A 25668-nucleotide genomic window follows, 5' to 3' on the forward strand; every position below is an offset into this window, starting at 1 on the left:
TTATTGTTCACTTTACTAGGTTGTAAACCAAGAAGCTTGTGCATTTTAGTTTTATTCCTAAAAATATACTTGTGGACTTCCCTGACGCGAATTTATACATTAAATATTTATGAATTTATATATGTATTTTGGTAATATTAAGTCCAAAAGTAATTTTAATTTGAAAATTGTATTGTTTATATACAACAATTTAAAGCTTTTTTACCAAAATAAAAAGGCTTTAAATTGTTGTAATTAAGGAACTTGTATTAAACATATAACGAATAACTTATGTTTAGTCACTGAAGTAGTGCATAAAACGTTTGAGCAATGGATTTTATTATAGAAATAAAACAAATTTATAATCTTTAAAAAAAATTTTTTAATTTAACATTATTAAACATAGGACTAGATTTAATATCACTGTAAGGAATATAGGTACCGGTATAAATGCCTTACTAAAAGTGGAATCGCTAATTTGACAGTTATCAATCGTATTATTTAATATTCTAATTTCAAAATTTAAAGGCATCGCGTCATATGGATGCATTTTAAATATCTCTTCTGTGGCCAACATTTTTGTATTGTTATGGAACAAAACGTTTATTTGATGGTTAAATGGGCCATATATCGAAAACATTGGGTTGTGGAAGGGTTGATGTTTGCCAAAGAGTTGATCTAATTTAGTGAAGACATTTGTAATCTCGTGTCTACGCATTTGTGTGAGATTCTTCGTTGCATATAAATGGCCAATGTTTGCCCAACTTATGTAGCAATATTTGGCGTTTTCTTCAGGACACAGTGGTATGATGTCTGGCTGTTCCGCATGTAAAGTAATTAGTTCAGCTGAAAAAAACACGTCAAATTGATTACATCCTCCTTCATTATTTGAAGTTGGTTAAAAGAGGCTTATAGTGTCGTTCCTACTAAATAAGCTAGGTATTTTTTTACTTATTTGGTAAACGATTCTAATAAATAAAGTTATTTATGTTCATGTCAATAAGTTTAAGGTCTATAGCTGAAGCATTTACTATGTTTCTTCTTAAGATAACCGTAGTAAAATCAAGAGTAAATGCAATGAAGCTTCATTAAAGTAAAATAATATTAAGATATTTTTTTATCATCAATACTTGTTTTTACGAATTTTATCTCATGTTTAGTGTAATATTTATACTTTTTGCAAAATTTACACATACTAATAACTTACGCAAATGTTTATTATATTATGTACTTTAGTATAATATTTAATCTGTATATTGTTAGTATGTATTAAAAGTAAATAAATAATATAATGTTTAAAACAGATGCTGTTGGTTCTAAATTATATTATCAATCTGAATATAATAATACTAACCTTGATATTCATTAAAGGTCTCCATACTAACAAACGCTACATCACTATTTCCATGAACCAAAGACAACAGAGCTGCCTTTTCATTATCTTCATTTAGATAGCACGATTTAGTAAATTTGTCCACTATTTCTTTACTAAAATTAAAATTTTCAATTCCAGGCGCACAAACTTCATCAAAATAGTTAAATATTTCATTGCAAGTGATTTCTTTGTTTAAATATTGAATAACAGAATGCCACGCGAAGCCATCGTAACGCGGGAACGAGGCTCGTTTCCCGCGCAAATCAGCCATCTTGTTGATTTTGCCGCCCTTTTTGACGTATGCCACAACGGTGTTCATCTTTTCGACGATTGGTGTAACTTCGTACAGAATAGGTTTTAGATTGAAATCTCTGCAAAAACACATTGTAAATTACGTTACATTGAAATAAATATGCCTAAATTACATTTTTCGCCATAAATGTCTGAAAAAATTGCCTGGAAATTTACAAAGATTCCTTTATTGATTCAGAGATCTTTAGTGTCATTTTTAACAAAATATATACAAATGCAAGAATATATTGTGAGAACTTTACGACGAAGTCGTTTAAAAGCAGCTTTTTTTTAAACCGGTAATTATATCATTAACTTTGATAATTAGTGTGTTCATTTCGTGAAAAAAAAAAGCAGAAGTTATAACTACTTTTTGAATATTCCTTGTAAGTTCATATCAAACTTTTATATGAAGTTACAACGAAGATTATGAACAACAAATCTTACCTAGTAGCACTCAACATCCAATCACTATCCACGGCTGTGACGTCACTCTCCTGATTTTCGACAGCGGCCAAGCACGCCTGCTCATTTTCTCTCAAAATACACTGCAATGGCGGAGTAATTCCGTACACAGCGCCCGCTTCGCTCAACCAATCGCATTTATTTTTCGCTAATAGTGATGTTGTGCACAGGGTGACGTGTCTAAAAAATAATTTACAAATGGCTACATTAATAAACACTGCCGTTTAATAGAAGATCAAGGATTTGACAAAAGATACGAATATACTTTGATTCATTACTATACCTACGTATATATCTTTAATTTTGACGAATATTACAAAATTTAATACGAAATGTGGAAAAGCAATTAAGTTTTAGATAAATTAAAGCCGATCTATGTATGGCGATCACCTAGTTATTCACGCACAAAGGACTCTGGGGTCCCATTAGGGTCCCAGGAAATCATGAGAGCAAACATATGATATATATTTATAATATACTAGTAGACTCGGCCAAGCGTTGCTGTGGCTAAGGTTTTTGTTACAGATGTTAAATAGCATCTTATGTGAAACGTTGGTACTTTCAACACAGCGCGGCGCCATCTGTTAGAATTGTGATTTGTGACTGTCAAATAATAACAGACAAATAATTAGCAATAAAATTGCGACTATAATTTGAGATTTAAACTATCCTATCTCTCAAGTTAGATCAAACCACACACGGTGTGCAAATTTGATTGATATCGTTTCGGTAGTTTAGGAGTCCATAGCGGACAAACAACGTGACACGTAATTTATATATATTAAGATAACCTAGCATTAATTGTGATTCATGACGTTTAAGATTAGCTCTTAGGCTTTTCAAATTTTAGTTTTGCTAAATTTAGTTTTTCCACTTAAACCTTAGTACATATTTGTTATGCCTTACTAGGTTTTTTGAAAAAAATTGCTTCTTAGCGATAATTTGCTGACTTCTAAATATTTATGTTATCCGACTGTTTATTTACTATTAATGCAACAAAGTGTTAATAAATAAATAAAAAAAAATAATTCGTTAGTGGACAACTTCATACTGATAATTTTGTGTCACGGTGCGGGCGCATCGTAAAATTTCACTCTCATCAATTTTTCATAACGCGCCTAAAGAAGTATAACTTCAATAAATAAGTATACTTTACCTTGGCGGGTCGCATCCACTCTGGCTGTATGCCTCCCTAAAGCCCCGGGCTCCGGCCAAATGGTCCAACGGAGTCCTAGGCGGGTATAAGGGAGTTGGAGCCTCGCGGACTTCGAGTAGCGCGGAAAGGGCCCCGTGCCAATGACCGTCGAATAAAGCCCCATCAGTTAAAGAAGTAATTAGATTAGTCACTGCAACGGAGGCTTTTCTGAAATCGTTAAACAAGCTTACAACTTTGTATGAAAAAACAATTTATATTACACTAGTAGACTCGGCCAAGCGTTGCTGTGGCTAAGATTTTTGTTATATTACATAGTAGTAAACTATTCAAGAGAAACGGCAGGAGAACACCAATCCACCATGCTTTTTGGTTTATGCCATTAAATTGTAGCTTATGTGAAACGTTGGTATTTATTTTGATAAGGATACCTAGGTACGAATAAAGAGCCTTTTCGAGCGGTGGTATTTTAATTAAAAAAATAATAATAAAAGGACGCTTATTGTGACGTAACTATAAAAGATAGAGACATGCTGTCGCGACATTTTTTATAGATAGTGATGTGTCCTGAAAAATTGTAATACATCATTTTGTTCTATCATTAATAGTTTTCGCAGCGCACGCGATTGAAGGAAGTTTTTTGTTAATTTTTTTACACCTTGGATTAGGTTATTCAAGTTTTAGTAAGCATCCCTAATTTTTTTTGAAAATGAAACATAGCCTATGTCACTCGGGAATAGTGTAGCTTGCCAACGGTGAAAGAATTTTTGAAATCGGTCCAGTAGTTTCGGAGCCTATTCATTTCAAACAAACAAAAAATCTAATCTTTATAACATCGCTCGAATCTGTGTCATACATTATGGTATATTTTCTATGGTGAAAATTTATAAAATCAAAAAATTATTCGAGCTATTTGGCAGATCAATTATTTTTAATTAGGTTTTACTTAGTTAAATGTTAAATAATTTTTATTGATATTTTAATTTCGTAAAAGTTTGAACCTTTTTGTGTTATGTATTCCATTGGACCATCTTTAGTGTAATTTTTTTGTTATTTATAATTTATGCTAGCTAGGATTACGAAAAAAAAAAAAGCTCCAGGCCTGAAAGTTTTTTATTACCTTTTAGCAACGATGACCGGCCATGGTCGATTCAGCCATACACACGGCCTATTATTATCCTTTAGGGGCTGGTATGACCCATCACGGCACAAGTATAAGAACTCTGATGATGAGGGAAAGGCACTGGAGTTGGAGTTCAGCTGGAAGATAAATGTTTACTTAAGATTCAGAAACGAGAATAAACTTGTCTCTTACTTTTTGAAGTTATACTTCTTTAGGCGCATTATGAAAAATTGATGAGAGTGAAATTTTACGATGCGCGCGCACCGTGACACAAAATTAACAGAATGAAGTTGCCCACAGAAGATGCTACGGCATTGGACATAATTTAAAAACAACATTCGAATAAGTAGTAGTAAGAGAATAATAATAATAAATATTTATTTATTTAATTTTTCAAATGTAAACTGAACTTTATTGACTATAATGACTCCTTTTCCAGTCTTTGATTATTTAATTGTAATTAATTATTTGCATGCAATCAAAAACTATTTTCAATAATGCCAAAGTAGTATAACTTTTTCCGCGCGTACATAAGTACACGCACCCTTTTTTTTAAAGAACAGGGGGCTAACGGGCCGAAAGCTCATCGGGTGTTAAGTGATACCGCCGCCCATGGGCACTCGCACTTAACTAAGCTATTTAGTGAACAGTTTATCATTAAAATCTGCCATTGTGTCAAACGGTTCCCAGTATTTTGAGTAAAATATGTAAACAATTCAAAATGTTTCTAAGCAATGTTTATTTCTTATTATGCCTTACCCCAAAGTATGCCACGACGTCCCCCAACTCCCCCCACATTACGTCTCCTGCGCCGTCAACTAGACACAATAACGCCCCACTTGCCCCCCAATATCGGTCGAGCGAGTCGCAAGCTGAATTTTCACAAGCGGCACACAGAGATGGGTATTTATGCTCTGAAAAGAAAAAAAACTTTAGAGGTGTCAAGGGACACCCGGATGGAACGAAATTCCTTTCGATTATTTTATATGTTAATTGGTATCATAACAGTATGATAGATTTTCTCGACACCAATCTTACGTTGAAAAAAAAAAGCCAACATCACGAGGTGTTCCCAGGCGGTCACCCATCCAAGTACTGACCTCGCCCGACGTTGCTTAGCTTCGGTGATCGGACGAGAACCGGTGTATTACAATAGCAAATAGCAAAAAAGTGTCGTGACAACTTTTCGTAAGAATTTTTTCCGTCTAGCCCCCTTTCACAACGCGCGATAAGGAACTTCGTTCCAACAATAATTAAAATGATTTTCATAATTCTTGGATATTATCCACTCCTTATAAGGAAATTGTATTCGATTTTACAACAAACTCCCAAGCGAAATTAGAGAATTATCACTAAATAAATTCAAAGCCGTTATACGTAAATTAATCAATAAAGCTTTTTATAAGTTTGACGAATATTTAAATGATCCTAATCCTTGGGATTGATTTGCTCCAGTTCAAACAATCACTCAAAACTTAGCGATTAAAAAGAGTGGCGGAAAGTTGCCAGTTCTTCTTGCCCGCTCTACGCCCTTGAATTGCGAACTGGTAGTAAAAGTTGTTTTACAAATGAATATAGTTCTTTTGAGTTTGAGTTCTATAGAACAGGGGGCAAACGGGCAGGAGGCTCACCTGATGTTAAGTGACACCCATGCCTGTCATCGGACGTCGAGGACAGAATAGATTCCACCCATATTACCTCGAGATCCGCGGACCACCATCATGTGGATGCTACCAACTGAAGTATTTATGAACAATTTGACTTATGATGTTAAGTGATACCCATGGACTCTCAATGCGGGCTCGCGGTAGCGTTGCCGGACTTATAATTGATTGATACGCTCCTTTCTAGAAGGAAGGTCGTATTTGTTCGGATAAAAATCAGTATAATTTTTTTTTACTATCCCGTATCTATTACTCGTGGGAGCGACAACTTTTTGCATTTAATTTTTTATCGGAATGGAATATCGCTGTTGGTCTTGATAGCTCAGCTCGGGATGTTTTGACGAACGTAGCTGGGCCGGAATGGGCATCTCCTGCGCGACTTGGACCTCGCCCTCGGCCGTCGCGGGGTGGTCAATCGCCTGAAGGCAAGCGAATTGCGAAGCACCACGCCTTCCCCGACGAAGGCGATTTTTTACCCGATTTAATCTGACTGAATTCCCGCGCGGGCTTTTAATTTGTCATTAACTATTGTTATTGTAACGATCCGTTAAGACGTGGCGGGGGTTTCCCCGACAACACCGCGCGCCCTGATTTACACGCTTTATATTAGCTTCACCTGTATGTATGTATGTAACCGACTCCTTGGGACTCGATTTTGACCCACTTTTAACGGACAGATTTAATTCAAACTTTGCGCACCTGTCAAAGATCGATGACAATGCAATAATCCGAAGAAAAAAAATGAAAAAAATAAAAAATAAATAATAGTTAACAAAAACTAAAAAACACGCCATTGTCTATCGAGCAACCCACGCTTTTTCACAATAATACCAGTATTTTTTGTTCGTTACCATTTTCAGCCTAAATTAGGAATTATTTTTCACTTTGTAGTTTGATGTGCTTTAAAAGCGTGTTTTTTAGTTTTTTTTAACTATTTTTGAAGTTATACTTCTTTAGGCGCGTTATGAAAAATTGATGAGAGTGAAATTTTACGATGCGCGCGCACCGTGACACAAAATTAAGTTGCCCACGGAAGATGCAACGGCATTGGACATAATTTAAAAACAACATTCGAATAATAATATAATTTATGTTAAACTTAATGCAAGAGAATAATAATATAATTTATGTTAAACTTAATGCAAGAGAATAATAATATATATTTATTTATTCAATTTTTCAAATGTAAACTGAACTTTATTGACTATATTAACTCCTTTTCCAGTCTTTGATTATTTAATTGTAATTAATTATTTGCATGCAATCAAAAACTATTTTTAATAATGCCAAAAAAGTATAACTTCTTACGCGCGTACATAAGTACACGCACCCTTTTTTTTATAGCTGAAAACCAGTTGTATCACTTGTAATATTTTCTATATGATAAAAAACTTACTTAGTTCAGCATCTCTGACAGGATCCGGAAGCCAGGGTCCAGCTTTACAGGCCTTGCCGAAGAATTCGGCCACGGATTTGATTCTGTTTTCGGTAAGAGACAGCTTCGGGTCACATGACCTCGTGATTACTAGCGATTCGAGATACTGTAAATTTAAAAGAAATACCGATTTGAATAGGAGGTTTACATTTTCATATTTAAGTATTTATCTATAAAGACATCCAAACATATGACATTCTTATTTAAGTATTTATCTATAAAGAGTTCCAAACACATGAAATTATTATTTAAGTACATATTTATCTTGAAAACTAGGGAATAGCTTGACATTCATCACAATCGGCTCAGAAGTTCTTTATTCACACGCATTCAAGCTTCACGCTGTTGCAAGCGAAAGCAAATAGTGATATATAAACAAAAGAAAAATATAAAAGTACCTATAACATACACACAAATGAAACAATAATTGGTTAATTAGCATAATTAGTTGCTCTTCTCCCTGGGAGGACATATAATATATATAAGGGAGTTAAACTCAAATGTGTTGCGAAAATATTTATTTTTAAGAAACAACATTTAGAGTTTGCTATTTCAGTTGTACTTTTATCGTATTTCTTTTATAATCAATTAAAAATGTACTCATGACAAACCTTCATATTCAAATTAAAAATGACACATACATAGACAAACAAAACTAGTGTCTTTTCCACAGACTAACAAACAAAACTAAATGAACATTTATAAAAACAAAATAGATAATGAATAATCTAATTTAAGAAATATAATTATTTCTTTACATATATATATATATATAAAAATGAAACCCGTTTTCCGTTGTCACGACATAACATGAAAACGGCTTGACCAATTTGTCTGATTCTTTTTTTATAATATACCTTGAAGTACGAGGATGGTTCTTACGGAGAGATAAATTAAAAAAATTGAGTGAAAAAGTCTAAAAACAACTTTTCTATATTCCCATACAAAATATTTGTAATAATACTTAAAAGTCAATATGAACTTTAATACCATACCATAAAGTTCAAGTGTTAGTGGAGGGGTTCCGGGAAGGTAAATTTTAATTTTTTGACATAATGTATTTGTTGTCTTATCAACTTTCTTTTTTTATCTTACTAGCTAGACCGGTGTCCCGAATGCAGAATAAGTAAAAAAAAATAAAGAATCGACTGTTAGGCGGTACGATGTTCGCCAGGCCAGCTAGTATGAATATAAAAATATATAATATATATTCACAATGATGCCTACATCGGGACCTTAATGTAGAGGACATCAGCAATAATGAAATAGGTTTTTGGAGCCAGGAAGGAGATTGAAAAGGATAAAATCATTCCAATAAGTGAATTAGTCTTAAGTGCTAAACAGTAGTAAATGAAAAAATAGAACACAAGAACCGAGTTTCTTCTCCTGAATAGAGACTGTTAGTAGTGTTATTGGACACTATGTTAAATATCCTTTTTGTAAATAAGGTAAGTTTAAGTTACTAATTAGTCAGTTAGATCGTAATGTTTATTTTGGTGCAGACAATTAAAAAAAATATCACTCACCCCGGCTAAAGTGTCGGACAGTGGCCGGAGGTCATTGACCCCGTTACCAGGGTGACATAATGTGGTGTTCCGAAGTACTGACCCCAGGGACCAAGCACCTTCCACTACCAGACGACGATTTATCACCGCCACCACTGTACGCTCATAGTCCTCTGAAATACATCGGGTTTTTAGAAGAAGAAAAAGCAATCTTTTTACGAAACCCTTCCGTCTCTTTCTACCAAATTGTGTGCTGCTGTGATAAAAAGAGACAGAGAACCTTGAGAATATGTCATTTAAAAAAAACAGTGGCAAAAACCTTTTTCAGTCAGGGCCTCAAATTTATGTATCGGTTTCATAATCATTTGTCAACCTAATAGGCAAGTAGGTGATCAGCCTCCTGTGCCTGACACACGCCGTCGACTTTTTGGGTCTAGACAAGACGGTTTCCCCACGGTTTCTCCGCTGGAACCACTAGGCCAACACTGCACTGTTATTTATTATTAATTTAAAAGCAGGTCTGTTTTAAGTTAACCAAATAACTTCCAATTCTAAATTATTCCAAGCGCAATTTAAGAGTTCTATAGCTACCAATGCTAGTTACGAGGTAAGCTTGCTACTAGTACAGTGTTGACCTAGTGGATTAAGAGTTCGATCGACCGTGGCCGTGGGTTCGAATCACGGTTGTGCAACAAATAACTTTCTATGTGCACTAACACTCACTACAGCGTAAAATATCGTTAAGAGACATAAATCGTCGTGTGTCAGGCACAGGATTATAAATGTCTATAAAGAAAGAAATATCCAGAAATTTGAACTTTGACCAACTGCTGACACTGACAATAATAATATTATGTCATGTGTGAATAGGTGTAATATTTAAGATGTTTTTTTAAACAATTAATCAGATTTGAATATTGCTCTGTGTTAATGAAGGATAATGTGAAAGTTAAAACTAATTTATTTTCTAAAAAAAAAGGATTATAAATTAAAGATGATGTTTTCTTGATCAGAGGTGTAATCAGAATTACCAAGTAATATTGAAAGTTAAAATACGCCTTGTTCCGCTTGTAGTAGATATGACATCTGCTGCGTAGTTGCTATTTAATAACTTCAGGCGCTATGCACCAACACTGTCTTATTGCCGTTTCCTATCAAAGTGGTGAAGACCCCTTCAAGCCCTTAATTATCGAGGTGATGCCCGATAGCTTTGAGATAATCTCTTGAACCTCTGATCTTACCCGTAGGGCTCCGTCTGTTACCTTAGCTCTCTTGGTGCAGACATCCCGTACTTATTTATATATTCACTATTTATGCGTAAGGGTACATCTGTAGGGCTTAGGGGTTGGAAGATTCTGAGGTCTCATCCTCTCAAATATTTAGTTATCTAGTGCAGCTTGCACATATACACTACATATACTATACCGATACTCCTGACATTTATCTTAATATATATAAATTACGTGTCACGTTGTTTGTCCGCTATGGACTCCTAAACTACCGAACCGATATTAATCAAATTTGCACACCGTGTGCAGTTTGATCTTACTTAAAAGATAGGATAGCTTACATCTCAATTTATACCCGCAATATTATTTTATTGCAAAATATTTGTTTATTATTTGATAGTCACAATTCTAACAGATGGCGTTTTATGAAAGTACCAACGTTTCATATAAGCTACAATTTAATGGCATAACCACGAAAAAAGCATGGTGGTCCCCATAACTGGTGTTCTCCTACCGTTTCCCTTGAATAGGTTACTACTATGTAATATAACTAAAACCTTAGCCACAGCAACGCTTGGCCGGTCTGCTAGTTACATATAAATTTAAATACACATTTCACAGTCCACTGCCTTGCAATACACCAAGCCACATCAGAAGGATTTGGAAGGAAACATAGAAATTGCATTGAATAAGTCAACTTACGAACTCTATGCCTCAGCTCATTTGTAACCAGTACATCAACATCAGCCCACTGAGCAGCTACAAGATCTTCAGGTGAAAAGGCGCCAAAGTCCACTGTGCCTTTGCTGATGCGACGGAGACAGTCCAACCTGGAAGATAATATCTGCAGTCTGGAGTCATGTATTCTTTAGGTTTTTTAGTGAAAGCGTATCAATATATAAGCGTTATGTCAATAAACCTCGAAGCTGATGGATCTGCAATCCTTTTTCGCAAACATATCTTTTTTATAGAAAAGGAGGCAAACGGGCAGAAGGCTCACCCAATGTTAAGTGACCCATGGGCAATGCTAGATGGCTCACAGTGCCTTTTAAGAATTGGTACGCTCTTTGCCTGAAGTCGAATTGGTTGGAAATACTTCAGTGCGCAGCTGGTTCCACATAGTGGTGGTGAGCGGAAAAGAATGTCGAGTTGATACGAAAGTAATGTAATTTTACAAGTCAAGACTCATTATGAGCTTAAAATTGACAAAAGTATCATTTAACAGTGAAATATAATACATAATAATAAAAAGTGTGTGCGTGCAAAGTACACATATCGGAAGGGAAACTTCTTTGTAAATTAATTATTACTAAGGTGATGATCATTTACCAGTATATGATCACTCCATGTATTTGTATATCTATATTCGCACTGTTTACATGCTGTATACGTGCTAATGATAATATAAATAAATCAAAAATTTGCCTTTACTGCACAAGACGTTATGCGACAGAATTGCCATCTAAAGTTCTAATATGTAACTACATACTAAACGAAAACATCAACCAATAGCGTGTATTTTTTCTCGATCTCTCTTATTCTCTTTCTCAATCTTTCTCACTATAGCTGTCTCCCTCCTATTGCTCCATGGCACTGTGCGTGATGCGACATTCGCTCTATCTTACTCTCTCTCTCCATCTTTCTCACTTGCTTGCTCCCTACGCTCGCTCCATCGCTATCTGTTTCATCCTACATTCGCCCCTTCGCATTTTCTCTCAATCGGTCTCAATCGCTATCTCCCTTTTCTTCGACAAAAACGCTGCACATCTTCGTGACGCTAATATTATTATTATTGCGTTTCATCCGTAAAAATTTTACCCTCATGCACCTAAAGAAGTTTCACTTCAAAAATAAATACCTATCAGTTCCCAGAACACACTCCACGCCCGACGATTCTTCATCCAAGATGGGACAGAACTTTGCACCTCGCTTGTATGCGCCACGCCCTTCCACTATACATAGTCGTACTGAAACAAAAATATTACTATATATCATTCAATTCGAACACACGACCTCACGGTTGAAAGTCGGTCGCTTAGACATTGGGCCGGCATTTATACATAGTAACAACAACTTTAACGTGGAGCGTTTGAACCCCTGTGTTTTAAAAAATATATTGATTAAATATTTAGTCTAATAAATACTTGGTATAATACAGTGAGGGAATGCATGTTAGACCGAAATGTGTCAGGCGCAGAAGTTTTGCTTTAACGTAATATAAAGACGAACTTTTTGCGCCATCTCTCTTCTGTCTTAAAATTTATACCTTTAATCTATACTAAAACATTAAAAAAGTAATACGATGAATTTATTATCCTAAAAATACCTATAATATACTACGAGTATAAATAAAACTGTTGCGTCATTGCGCACATTTTCCATCAGGCGCAATTTCTTCGCTATGCAATGACTGTGTAGTTCGCTGCGCGCGATAATGAAAAAGTCGTACGGACATACGGCAGTCATACATCGCGCTAAATTTCTTTTCTGAACATCACCTTATAGTTTCTAATGGTGCTTACGACATTTTTGTATACAAGTAGTTCTCTTAATTTAGTATCTTTTGTTAGAATGAATGAACAATTCATCATCTTAAGCACCTACTTACCTACTTGACGCTGGCTAATGCACAAACCGTGGAAGAGCCATAAAGGAAAAAATGTGTGCGTGTACTAGGTGTACACACGTAAGAAGTGAAACTTCTTTATGACCTTATTTTTCGAAAAATGATCTACTATATGCAACTCAACGAAATTGGTTAAATAAAGTTTAACAAAAGGCTTTTATTATCATAGACATGAATACAAATACAATTATTTCATTTTACCTCATTACTACTAAGATTATTACAGAATTTCATTAATTGTAATAGAATTATTACTATCATTGTTATCGTTATTTTGCTACAAAATTTCTCCCATACGTCGATAAAAAATTCATTCTAACGCCGATAAAGAAGTTTGACTTCAAAAAGCAACATGGCGCGTAACGGAAAAATGTGACGCGTAACGAAAAAATGTTACACTAAATTTTTTAGTGTAACATTTTTTCGTTACTTCTTATAAAGAAGTTTCACTTCAAAAAAAAAGCACCTACTTTTCTCGATACGACGTAAATCTCGAAATCTACCCTCAGATTTCTTGGATAAAACACCTAAATAATTTGAAAATATCGTTAAGTTGTCTGGAGAAATAGATATACCATCTTGTTCCGAGCTATTTGATTTGCTGGCTAAAGAAGGATCGTGTACTTTTACTCCGACTATTGGGGAGGATCTTTGTCCAGCCTAACTGGCCCGAAGGTCCCAATGGTTAAGGTTGATTTTTTATATAAAAGCGGAACTAAGAAACGCGTTCCATTGTAAAACTATTTAGTGGGTTAATTAAAATAAAACATTCCCACACAATTAGAAAGATGACCTAGTCGCTTAACCGTGCGACGTTCAGCAGTAAGGTGGTGATTTCGAATCAAATTATTTATTTTTATCAATGCGCAAGAAATACTCGATTACTCCAGCGGCAACGGCGGGCGCAGCCCGGACATAAAACGACCAATATTTAAGCCTTGACTTGAAGCCTAGGCTATCGCGGAATAGGGTTAAAAAGAGTATTAAGAATATCCATAGCGCCAAATCACCTCCATCATGAGCATACCCCACATATACACCTTCACGTACTAACCCTCACTTTTACACCATCACACAACACAGCCAAATTAGGTACTACTTAGTTAAATGTATTGAATAATTTTTATTTGTTTGTTTCCTTTTGTTATTTACTTTTTACGACAAATAATGGCTAATTTTCGAAGCGATTTTAACCAATACAGCATTAATCCTTATCCAATTAAATACCTAAAATATATTGTTGATTTAATATAGAACTATATAGCCCTTTATAGCAAATGATTTAAATGAATATTTTCGAAGATATTACAAATTTAAAAATTGCGGTACGCAGCGCGTCGGTGGTCGCGGTTCTCCCTATACTCTATAGCACTTTGAATTTAGTATCAGCATTGCATCCGTACTAAGCCGGGGCGGGTTGCTAGTTATTTTATAATACATATTAGGGCAGCGCTGTATTGTGGCTTAACGTGGTCGTGAATTCAATTACAGAACGATCACCTTCCTACGAAAAATTCTTACGAAACAGACAACATGTCATCATCTCAAATAAAATTAATTGCAGCACTTCTAGAATGTTTGCCTACCAGACTTGTAATCATGCTTTATTTCACGTTCCTCACATCAACACCAACTATGCAGAAAACTCAGTTTTGTATCGCGCAGCCCGGACATACATCGACCATTATTAAGGCTTGAATTCTTTAAGCTATTCCGAATATGCTTAAATGGAGTGTTAAGTATATCCATACCGCTAAATCACCTGCACACCCCACTTACACACCATCACACAACGCAGCCGAATTAGGTATTACTTCATTCTAAAACTGAGCGTTTTAAGGCAATATTTGCCGCGCACCACAACGCTGTGGAAACAGCTGTCTACTGCACTATTTCCGAAACAATTCGTGGGGAGAAATAAAAGAGCGTACAAATTCTCACTCGCGAGCCCTCTGGCATTGAGAGTGACCATGGGCGGCGGTATCACTTAACATGATGCTTCTGCCCGATTGTCCCATCTACTACATAAAAAACTGGGGCACTGGTTTGCGAACGCATAACAAGGGTGCTTCATTAACTATTAATACATTTAACTTACGATACTCGCAATACCGTCTTCACCATAAGGGCACACGGGGCCCGTGCCCAGGGCCCCCATTCACAGGGGGCCCCGAAGGGCCGACAATTTCTCTCACACATTTACTCTCAAAAAAATTTTGACGGGCACATTACACTTTTTTCACAAATCAGTAATCATATCAGAAGGTATTTACAAGGCGTATACTATGCCGTTATATCGATAACTGCGCTTATTCCTACTATACTAATTTTATTAATAAGGATATAATGGACTCAACAGAAATCTCGAAAGAAACCGTTATCGTAATCGTAACCAAAAAACCAGCAGCATTCTAATATTATTAATGACATAATATATCATACTGTATTTGATGACCAATAATAATGGTCATATTTAGTATTTTGTTTTTCATTATAATTAGCTACTTTTTACTTTCGAAAAGGCCACAAATTCTTGTGTGCCCAATGGCCCCAGCTTAGTTCAAGACGGCCCTGGATACTCGTGTTACAAAAACATAATTGGCCAATCTGATATCGCCCTAACAATGGCACGCAATTAATTACTAACACCTTGTATTATAATATTCACGTGCTAGACTAATTGCTGTGTTAATAATTATTGTTGCACAGGTAAATAGATTTGTTTTTCAAACACGTATAAACATATTTTATTGTTTATAAAAAATAAAGTTTAGTTGGCGCCTGGTAGATAGGTGCCCCAGAGCTGGTGCTTTCCTCGCTCAACGAAATGTAAATACACTGCCATAGGGACCAAACTTTTTAAATTGGTTTTAATTTAACTATTATTACTATTTAGGTTAATTGGAAATAAATATCATATATTTTATTTAAATAATAACACTGGTTGCAATAACGCAGAAATACCGTTAAAATAATTAAATAAAAAGGAGTGCAACTGGACGCCTTTCGAGCGATCTCTTCCAGGCAACCATTGTGGGAGAAAAAAATTAAATTAGACAAGGTGAGCGCAAGAAGTGCATAACTACATAAAATATAAAATTACTTAGACAAAACTGAAGCCTATTTAGGCTATAGACAAATTGTACTATAAAAATGGTATAGAAAAATTATATAATTATAATCGTTGTATCGCTCTCAAAGGTAACTAACTATATTGAGTAATCAAATCAAATTCTATAAAAAAAAGATTTTTTCTATGTTAGCCTGTATTTCACGATAATATGAATTACAAGGAAAATGACAGTTTTTATTAGCACTCAACAATTAACCGTTTTTGCGTGAAATTATAGATGAAGCGGTTATTATAAATTAAAATAATTATACAGTTTTTTTTTAAATATATTTACTTTACTTGAGTTTTGCTGTGTAGGTACGCATCGCATAATATGTATTATTATGTATTAAAGTATGCTCCAACTTTGATTATGTTCCATTTGGAGTAGAGTTGGCGCCTGGTAGATAGTACCGGTGACTCCAGAGCTGGTTTCCTAGCTCAACGAATAAGTATTGCAATACAGCGTGAAAATGCTAGCATTAAAGGTACACTGCGACAGGGATCAAACTTTTTAAATTTGTTTTAATATTAGTATGAATAAGAATTTTGTAAATAATATATATTTGTGTATTGGAAATAAATATAAACTAATTTAGGGAATAATTACTTCCAATACCTTACTGTAGTACATATCCAATGAAATACGTAGATATATATATATATTAACGTATAAATATATATCTATATCTCAATCGATTCCTTCGAAGCTTGGACTGTAAGGACCGAAATTTGTGGACATATGGGTTTTACTCAGCTTCTTTCTTTCCTCTTCTTCTTCTTCTTGTAGTGCCTCTTAAAAGTACACTTTGTAAACAAGCATATTACAAATAAGATGATTATATTCAAGATAAGAATGCTTGGAAACATGCTGGTCCTGCTCCATAGGACAATCATAGAGCCTGGACAAAATCAAATTGCTTGCTGATTTTTTGCTTTAACATATTTTTGTTATTATTATTATTTTTTTAAATTTATAATGCTACAAATGTAATTTTTTTTTTGTATCTCACACACTGTTTTGTTGTGTTTTTATTAATATTTTTATTACTCTTTAATGTTAATATTCTACGGTTTCGATATTTGTAAATATGTGAGGAACATGTATACTAACTTTTTTAGTATAGTAGTTTATTCTAAGAGTACATTGTCTTCACATATAATTATTTAACAAATGTAACAAAATATTGTAAACCTATTTTAAAAGAGTAAGTGTGGAGTTTCTTGCCCATTCTTCTCCACACGAAACTACCTTTTGGAAGGGGCAACTAGAATCTTCTTTATATTTTATTTTTGACGTTCAAAAGTGCCATTTTAGAGGGTCTAATTGAAATAAATGATTTGACTTTGACTTCACTACTGGAGGTTGGCGGTCATCTCGTCATAGTTCTTCTTATTCAGTCTTATTCTACAGAAAAATCCTTGTTGAAGTGTGTTAAAGGTAATTTTCCGTTCTTCTTGAGTATTCTATTGTCTCAATCTTGTTATTAATTTTAATAGCCAAATAAATGCATTTGCTGTTTGGTCTCTGACACAAAAAGTTTGACCTTTACACGGACTTCCCGAAATAACGAGTTTTATACTGCCTTCTCGAGTGAAGGTCAGTTAAAATTTCGGTTAGTCATTATTATTATATACTTTAACTAGTAGGTAGACCGGCCAAGCGTTGCTGTGACTAAGGTTTTAGTTATATTACATAGTAGTAACCTATTCAAGGGAAACGGTAGGAGAACTTATGTGAAAGATAGCTTATGTGAAACGTTGGTACTTTTAACACAGCGCCATCTGTTAGAATTGTATCAAATAATAATCAAATATTTGCAATAAAATAATATTGCGAGTATAAATTGAGATGTAAGCTATCCTATCTTTTAAGTTAGATCAAACTACACACGGTGTTCAAATTTGATTGATATCGGTTCGGTAGTTTAGGAGTCCATAGCGGACAAACAACGTGACACGTAATTTATATTAAGATATATCACAGTGCTGACCTAGTGGCTTCAGCGTGCGACTCTCATCCATGTGGTCGTAGGTTCGATCCCCGACTATGCACCAATGTACTTTCTTTCTATGTGCGCATTTAACATTCGTTCAAACAGTGAAGGATAACATCGAGACGAAACCTTAGACCCAAAAAGTAGACGGCGTGTGTCAGGCACAGGAGACTGATGACCTTCTTGCCTATTAGATTGACAAATGATCATGTAATATACAGAAATTTGAGGCCCAAGCCTAAAAAGGTTATAGCCCCACTGATATAATATTTATTTACATAGCAGTATTCAATGGAATTTGAAGGTGAAATTTAAATACATTTTCCAATACTCTATTAAAATGAATTTCATCATCGGATGTTGACGCAAAATACGAAATTGCACTCGTTTTTAAGGCAGTTTTTGCCTCGCAACAATACTATGTGGAGCCAGCTGTCCACTCAAGTATTTCCGAACCATTTCGACTTAGGGTCCTTCAAGTAAAGATCATACGAATTCTAAAATTCCGGCAACGCACTTGCGAGCCTTCTGGCAATGTGAGTGTCTATGGGTATCACTTAACATCATGTGAGCCACCTGCCCGTTTGCCTCCTGTTATAAGAAAAGATGTAGACAAAAGAAAAGGTGGACATTAGGATGGAAAAATTGGGTGAATCTTGCTCAACACAAAGAACATGAAAATAAAAATAAAATAAAAAAATAAAATATGTTTATTATGGAACATAAGATACACGTATCACTTATTCCACGTCATTAAATTTGAATTTGTAGGCATCCCTACTCATCAGCAAAGAAGACAGAGGGTGTAGGCCGAGAGAAAAAGCAGGCGTAAAAAATCTCTCGGTACTCTTTTAAAATATCAAATCATCAAACAACACTTATTTTAAAACAAATATCGCAAATTAATTAGAGGTAGCCTGTCTAGCACTAGTCCCAGGCCCTTTTATCAACTAGATAATCGTTGACTTTATAGTAAGCCTATATATGCCTTAAGGAAAAATATGAAAGAGGCTTTTACCCTAAAAGGGGCGATACAAAAACTAGACCACTGACTGGCCCGAAAGCCCCAGACTAAGGTCAAGAAGATGTATATGTTAACGTAAAATTGTAAACACCGTTAGATTGTAATCTATCTCGCGAGATTGTAAACTGTCGAAAGATTGTGAACCTCAGCGAACTCCTTACAATTTAACGTATTATTATTCGGTAGATTGTAATCTATCTAAGTGAAACCGACAGTTGACAACTTTCAGATTGTAATTTGACGGTTTCACTTCGGTTAAGGAGTACGCTGAGGTTCACAATCTTTCGACAGTTTACAATCTCGCGAGATAGATTACAATCTAACGGTGTTTACAATTTTACGGTGACATATATAACCTTAGTTGAAATAACTATGATAGCGCGTTACAGGGTCTAATGTCGTATAGTAACCGCAGATTGTGTGTGACTCTAGATACACTAAATATATAAATAACAATATTTCTTATGTCTTTAAGAAAGAGAGTTATCGCGGAAATTTGCTTTAAAGGAGAACTAAGATATCTATATCTCTCTATCTATCTCTCTCACATACACACCATCACTTTACACCAAAACACAGCTTAATAACTCTGAACTGAGACCGAAGAGCTGGCAGCTACCTTGGACAAAGAATAAGTCTAGCTATTCAAAGGGGGAACGCTGCCAGTATCTTCGGAACTTTTAATAATATATTTTAGTTATAGTATTTTAAGGTTTTTGTATTTAAAGCTAGGTTAAATTATATATTATTGTTCAATAAATGTCAATAATGTAATAAATTCTCGCATTTATACTTTCAAGAACGTTGAAAAACAATACACTACAATATACCAGAACATTTAATAGATATCGACAAACCCAACCCTCACAACTTACAAGAAACAATAGCTCATAAAATCACTTAATATACAGATCTTTAAAATGAAATTAAAAGGATGTGGACTCTTAACAAAGCATAATAGTCTACACGAATCTATCAAATTTTATATATAAAATATCTCGCAACACAGGCTGCAATTTCCCCGTACTAGACTATCTAAAGTTAGTAATACTTTTTTGGGAAGAGGGATACTCTTGTTTAATAAAATCCTTCTTTTATCTCTGCCTTTTAATAAATTTAAGAAATGAATTAAAGAAAAGCTGTGTAAAAAGGCTTACTATAAAGTCAACGATTATCTAGTTGATAAAAGGGCCTGGGACTAGTGCTAGACAGGTTACCTCTAATTAATTTGCGATATTTGTTTTAAAATAAGTGTTGTTTGCTATTTTAAAAGAGTACCGAAAGATTTTTACGCCCTCTTTTTCTCTCGGCCTACACCCTCTGTCTTCTTTGCCGATGAGTAGGGATTAATAAATTAATGACGTAGAATAAGTGGTACCTGTATCTTAGCTGATAAACATATTTTTTTTTATAATTATTAGTGGTACATGGTTTAAAACAAAAGTCGTATAAGACCTGTATGACGAGGAAACTTTTTGGTTTTTCTCTACTAATAAAGCAAATATGCAAATCTGATCATGGGTTTCTTTTCTTCAATTTATTGTAGGTGTTTCCCCACGTGTCTGCTGGGGTTTTTACGGTTCCAATACAGTGTTAGTAATAACAAGCGACACGCGCAAACGAGTGTTATTGAGATACTAATAAGGTATCGTGAATGATAGCATTATTATTGTTATATTTTTTATATATCTTCTAGGATAAAATAAGAGTAAAAAAAAACAGTGGCGTACAACCTCTTTAGGTCTTGGCCTCAGATTTTTTGAATCTGTTTCATGATCATTTTTAAATCCAATAGGCAAGTAGGTGCTATTGTTATATCTCCACTTTGTTCAGGCTATAGCTTTCCTTAGCGCAGCAGTTTTAGGGAGATCAGTGAGAATCGTGACACAACAGCGGGATGGCGATCTACGGCCTTTTGCCTTCTTCTTCTTCTGTTGCATATTGTTGAGAGTCTTTAAGGCTCTAGCGTTATCTTCCACAAGTTTAAGAGATTTTTCAAACTCAAAATAACTTTATTCATAAAGGTAACCAAGGACACTTATAAACGTCATCCGAAAATATGTTAAATTAATTCTAAATTTACATTTAGAACCAGTTCGCAAGGGCGCAAGAAGAACTGGCAAGAAACTCTCCGCCATTCCTTTTAATCGATTCGATTAAGGATAAAGATGTCGGAATAGTAAATCTATAAATCAAAAGCTTTGTTTTACTTTGCGATTACCTGGTAAACATTTGAACAGGTATTTCCCCCGTACTTGTGGTTTTTTACTATTTCTCAAGACAGGTTTAATGGATGACGTGATCTTCGCGTGTCTTTGTAATTTACCAAGAAATCGCTGTCTAAATTACATAGAGCAATGTTAGCATTGTGGTTAGACTATTGACCTTCACCTTGAGGAAGGCCCAGCTCAGACTAGCTTGTTAGCTAGAAGTGTTCTTCTACAAGTATATGTTTCTTTAGCTTTAACGCAATTTGACAGGAAACGAAAACAGGACAATTGAATTTATTTTAAACTAGGTGCCCCCGCGCAGTGTTGGCCAAGTGGCTTCAGCGTGCGATTCTCATCCCTGAGGTCGTAGGTTTAATCCCCGGCTATGCACCAATGGACTTTCTTTCTATGTGCGCATTTAACATTCGCTCGAACGGTGAAGGAAAACATCCTGAGGAAACCGGCTTGCCTTAGACCCAAAAACTTGCGTGGCGTGCGTCAGGCACAGAAAGCTGATCAGTGATCACCTACTTGCCTATTATATTATCAAATGACTATGACGAACCAAACGAGAAGTATGGGAACGAACATTGTGACAAATTTTATATATTACAAGATAAGCTATGGCTAATGATGGGTAATACCGAAACGAATTCCACAAAAATAAATTTTGTACTTATTTTGAAAATTACCTACTTTCATTCTCTAAGTATTATGAGAAAGACACACTAAAACGCAACCAGAATACCACATGGTTTTAGACTCAGTTTCCGCACTTAAGACCCATAATCGGTGCGTTGTCTTGGCTAATTGCCAGCCTACCTTCCAGAAGCACAGAACTCTCCTTCACTTCGCAGGCTTCACGGAGCGACCTCACCATAATACCACAGGTTCACTTCCATAGAAAACATTGTTACGCTTTTATCATTCCATATTACACAGAAATATAAATTGAATTGAACAAGAAAAAACAAACAATGCTAAGTGCCTATGTGAAACCTAATTAAAAAAAAGAAAAGATTGTAACATATACTGTATATAGCATTATGTGATGTGGTGAACTTTAATAAATAGATTATAAGCATTATATAAAAAAAATCAGTTTACGCCACAGATGGGAATTGTTACGAATAATTTAAAAGACCATTATGCGTATAAGTATCAAAATAATTTTGTATTAATCATAGTAGTTAGGTAATCATTAACGCCCTTAGGAAAATTAGGCTTTTTTATTTTATTTCATTACTAGCGACCCGCCCCGGCTTCGCACGGGTACACTGCTGATACTAAATACACTACAGAAAAACTGTGCGGCCGGCCGGTACCGCCGCAAACGCTACGTCCCGCAATTTTTAAATCTGTAATATCTTCGAAAATATTCACTTAAATCATACGGTGTAAAGTTCCATATAGATCTATATTAAATGAACAATGTATTCAAGGTATTTAATTGGTTAAGGATTAATGCTGTATTGGTTAAAATCGCTTCGAAAATAAGCCATTATTTGTCGTAAAAAATAAATGACAAAAAAAAGTTATTGTGGGTTATCCATAAGAGATAGACATATACCATCACGGACTTTTCTGTAGACCTTTTCAATGTGTACAATACTTAGTACATTATTTTCATAAAACTCGTAGGGTTCAGCCTGCGTTTGCAATGTAAGCGGAAAATTTTTAATTATTTACGACATCACATTAGAAACCTCAAAAATATAGTACTTCTCCACTATTTAATGGATGTTATTATACATATAAACCTTCCTCTTGAATCACTCTATCTATTAAAAACCGCATCAAAATCCGTTGTGTAGTTTCAAAGATTTAAGCATACAAAGGGAAATAGGGACAGAGAAAGCGACTTTGTTTTATACTATGTAGTGATACAATTGCGAGATATATTTAAATATTCTTATAATTACAATTAAACTTTGAGTGAAATATAATCAAGTTAAACTGACATTCTCTATTCAATTAAACATAAAATATCCGGATAGAAGGCATTTATAGATTACTTCCCCTATTTACCTTTTTAAATTGTAATGCTATTCTGACATTGTACCTATAATAAAATTTTAATTGGCGTCTATAATTAATATCACCTATTTTCCGCATTTGTATATTTAAAAGTAAATACAATTTTTTATTTTAAACTTTGTTATTTCGCGTGCTTTCAGCATGGTCGCGGCTTGACATTGTAAAATTGTGATAATTAAAACGATTTTATAATCTTTTAAATAAGTTTTTAATTTATTGTACTCTATAGATAAAATACTATAATATACCTAGTCTGTGGAATAAATTTATTTCTTTTCTAATTCATATACGTACCTACTGTCTTCGTCCTTAATATTTTTAAATTAATAAAAAAGTGTGTGTGTGTCAGCTACGACGCACGATTGGAGTTTACTCCTTACGAACGATAATTATGATATATATCGAATAGAAAGAAATAGAAATGGGTCGTAATAATTTAATATAAGTATTATAAAATATTATATAAATATAAAATATATTTAATCAATTAATTAAAAATAATAAACAAAGATGGCGATAATGTTCTGTGGCTGTCGACCATATTTTCATACTAAAGGTGGTAAGAATATATGTTTTTATAATATAAATATTTGTAGTAGTAATAAAACGTACCTACATCATCTATGCCCAAATAGGATTTTCTTTCTGTGACCAAAGTTACCATTTTAGTAAGAGAAGAATAAGAATGAACAATCTTTTTAGTTTTAATTCCACTGACCATTACTATTGACAAAACTATATGGCACACTAGACAATCTACTTTTATTTTTTACACCTGTCAGCACTGACAATGTTGTATGTATGTTTGTCTCTTTCTACATAACGCCTCAACTATTCGTGTTACACTTGATTTTACTCCTCATAAAATTTCCGTACCGGGCCTTATAACTCAAATCGTTTCTTAAGGAGTAAACTCAAAAAAAAAACTTATTAAGATATTAATCTATATTATATATTATAACAAAACTTACAATTTCCATTATGTCCAGATCCAACTCCTTGCAAACAAACAATTTTGACTAGCGAACACAGTATCAAAACCTTTAGTCCCTGCATTTTTCCCGCCAAAAACGTATGACGTTTAACTGAATCTCGATGTCAACACGACATCTTACACTAAGCACATTGACAGACTGATGCGTCAAGGTAAACACGATGTAAATATACTCGGAAAATAAAACCAGCGCGATCGAACTGGCCGAAACATTCGCAAGAATTGATTTAAATTCAAAACCGGATAGACGCAATGTTAATAATCTTGGAGAAGGTCGAATTATGAATAGTTTAAGTGTGAGATGGTGTTGCGTATTTTCCTGTACGTGGAATAAAAACCTTGTATCGAATTAAGTTTGGTGGCGGTTGTTGTATGGATATGTTCAAATAAAACTGAACAGTTTGAAGCTGGGTAACAAAATGGTTTTAAACATGAGCTTATAACTAATATATCATTAGGGGTTACGACTCAGAATTACCAAAAAACTATCTTGACTTATGAAGAGTTCGTAAATCTATTATCTATTACTATTTGTTATCGGAAACGAGAATGTTAAATTACAATTTATGAGTGTGGTAAAAACTAAAGGGCTCATATTGATGCGATGATTGCTTACATTTTGTTGACGCTTCTACTTATTTAACAGACTAATTTTGTTTTTGGCACCTTTGGTATAAATTTAAAAATGGAGTTTCACGAAAAAATTTTAAGTTTTTCATCGATCTGTTATAAGTTTTAATGAGCAGTGTTGGCCTAGTTGTTGGCTTTAGCAACATCCGGAAATATACCTCTTTTTAAACCTTATGTTATATACGTTTAATATTGTCGTAATAAAACATATGTTATGAAGCATTGTTTATGACGATGCAAACAATTTGTATTTTCAATTAATTTTAATGTTTTTGCGAAGTGTATAATTACGATCATATCAATTTATAATAAATCATTTAATAGAAACATTCCTACGTTTAATATTGTATGCTTCATATAGCAGAGATCGTTGGTTTAAATCCCGATTAAATAATAATTTTATGAAAACCAAAGTATACTTATTATTTACTAGCTGACCTGGCTAACTTCGTTCCGCCCTACAACCTTATAATATCGTTGTTACTTTAATTTAACTTATTTTAGGATTTCATTAATTTTAAGTATTACATTAATACAACTTTTTTGCAAATACAGAAATGTTTTATTGCTTGCCATTGCGAAAGAAGAATGGCAGTTTTACACATTAGGCATCTTGTCTGTAGCGTCAATATGGCGATACTGCATGTTAAGCACTTTCTGATATCCAACATCTTTTGATCAGGATCAAAGCATGGTTATGCATCTCCTCATTCACCTCAAGATCGGAATTACTTGAACTGACACGAATTCGACGTAAAATGATGCGTAGTTTTGTCAACAGATGGCACCATATGGTTTTTGCATTCGTAAAATTAATTA

At 34.3% G+C, this 25668-nt stretch overlaps 1 protein-coding gene across 1 annotated transcript; it reads right to left on the reverse strand.

Annotated features, from left to right (window-relative positions):
* Positions 1-344: 344 nt before the first annotated feature.
* Positions 345-24439, reverse strand: LOC125058520 (transferrin-like). The gene is made up of 11 exons (XM_047662609.1): positions 24197-24439; positions 12078-12186; positions 10922-11049; positions 9012-9163; positions 7447-7591; positions 5146-5300; positions 4384-4523; positions 3267-3473; positions 2093-2290; positions 1334-1725; positions 345-825 (listed from the first exon to the last, which is right to left on the reverse strand). The coding sequence occupies exons 1-11, from the start codon at positions 24279-24281 to the stop codon at positions 362-364; spliced, it is 2175 nt and encodes a 724-aa protein (XP_047518565.1). The 5' UTR covers positions 24282-24439; the 3' UTR covers positions 345-361.
* Between the last annotated feature and the right edge of the window lie 1229 nt (positions 24440-25668).

The sequence above is a fragment of the Pieris napi genome, chromosome 18, assembly GCF_905475465.1.
Source record: "Pieris napi chromosome 18, ilPieNapi1.2, whole genome shotgun sequence".
Classification (NCBI taxonomy): domain Eukaryota; kingdom Metazoa; phylum Arthropoda; class Insecta; order Lepidoptera; family Pieridae; genus Pieris; species Pieris napi.

What these genes read in the sequence shown, in the direction of transcription:
- LOC125058520 (XM_047662609.1), bottom strand. Translation starts at nt 24,281, where the DNA reads ATGCAGGGACTAAAGGTTTTGATACTGTGTTCGCTAGTCAAAATTGTT. An exon ending in TGTGTTCTGGGAACTGATAG is followed by an intron (nt 11,050 to 12,077) that starts GTATTTATTTTT and finishes ATTATCTTCCAG; the next exon opens with GTTGGACTGTCTCCGTCGCA. An exon ending in ACGTCGTGGCATACTTTGGG is followed by an intron (nt 4,524 to 5,145) that starts GTAAGGCATAAT and finishes TTTATCTTCCAG; the next exon opens with CTGAACTCCAACTCCAGTGC.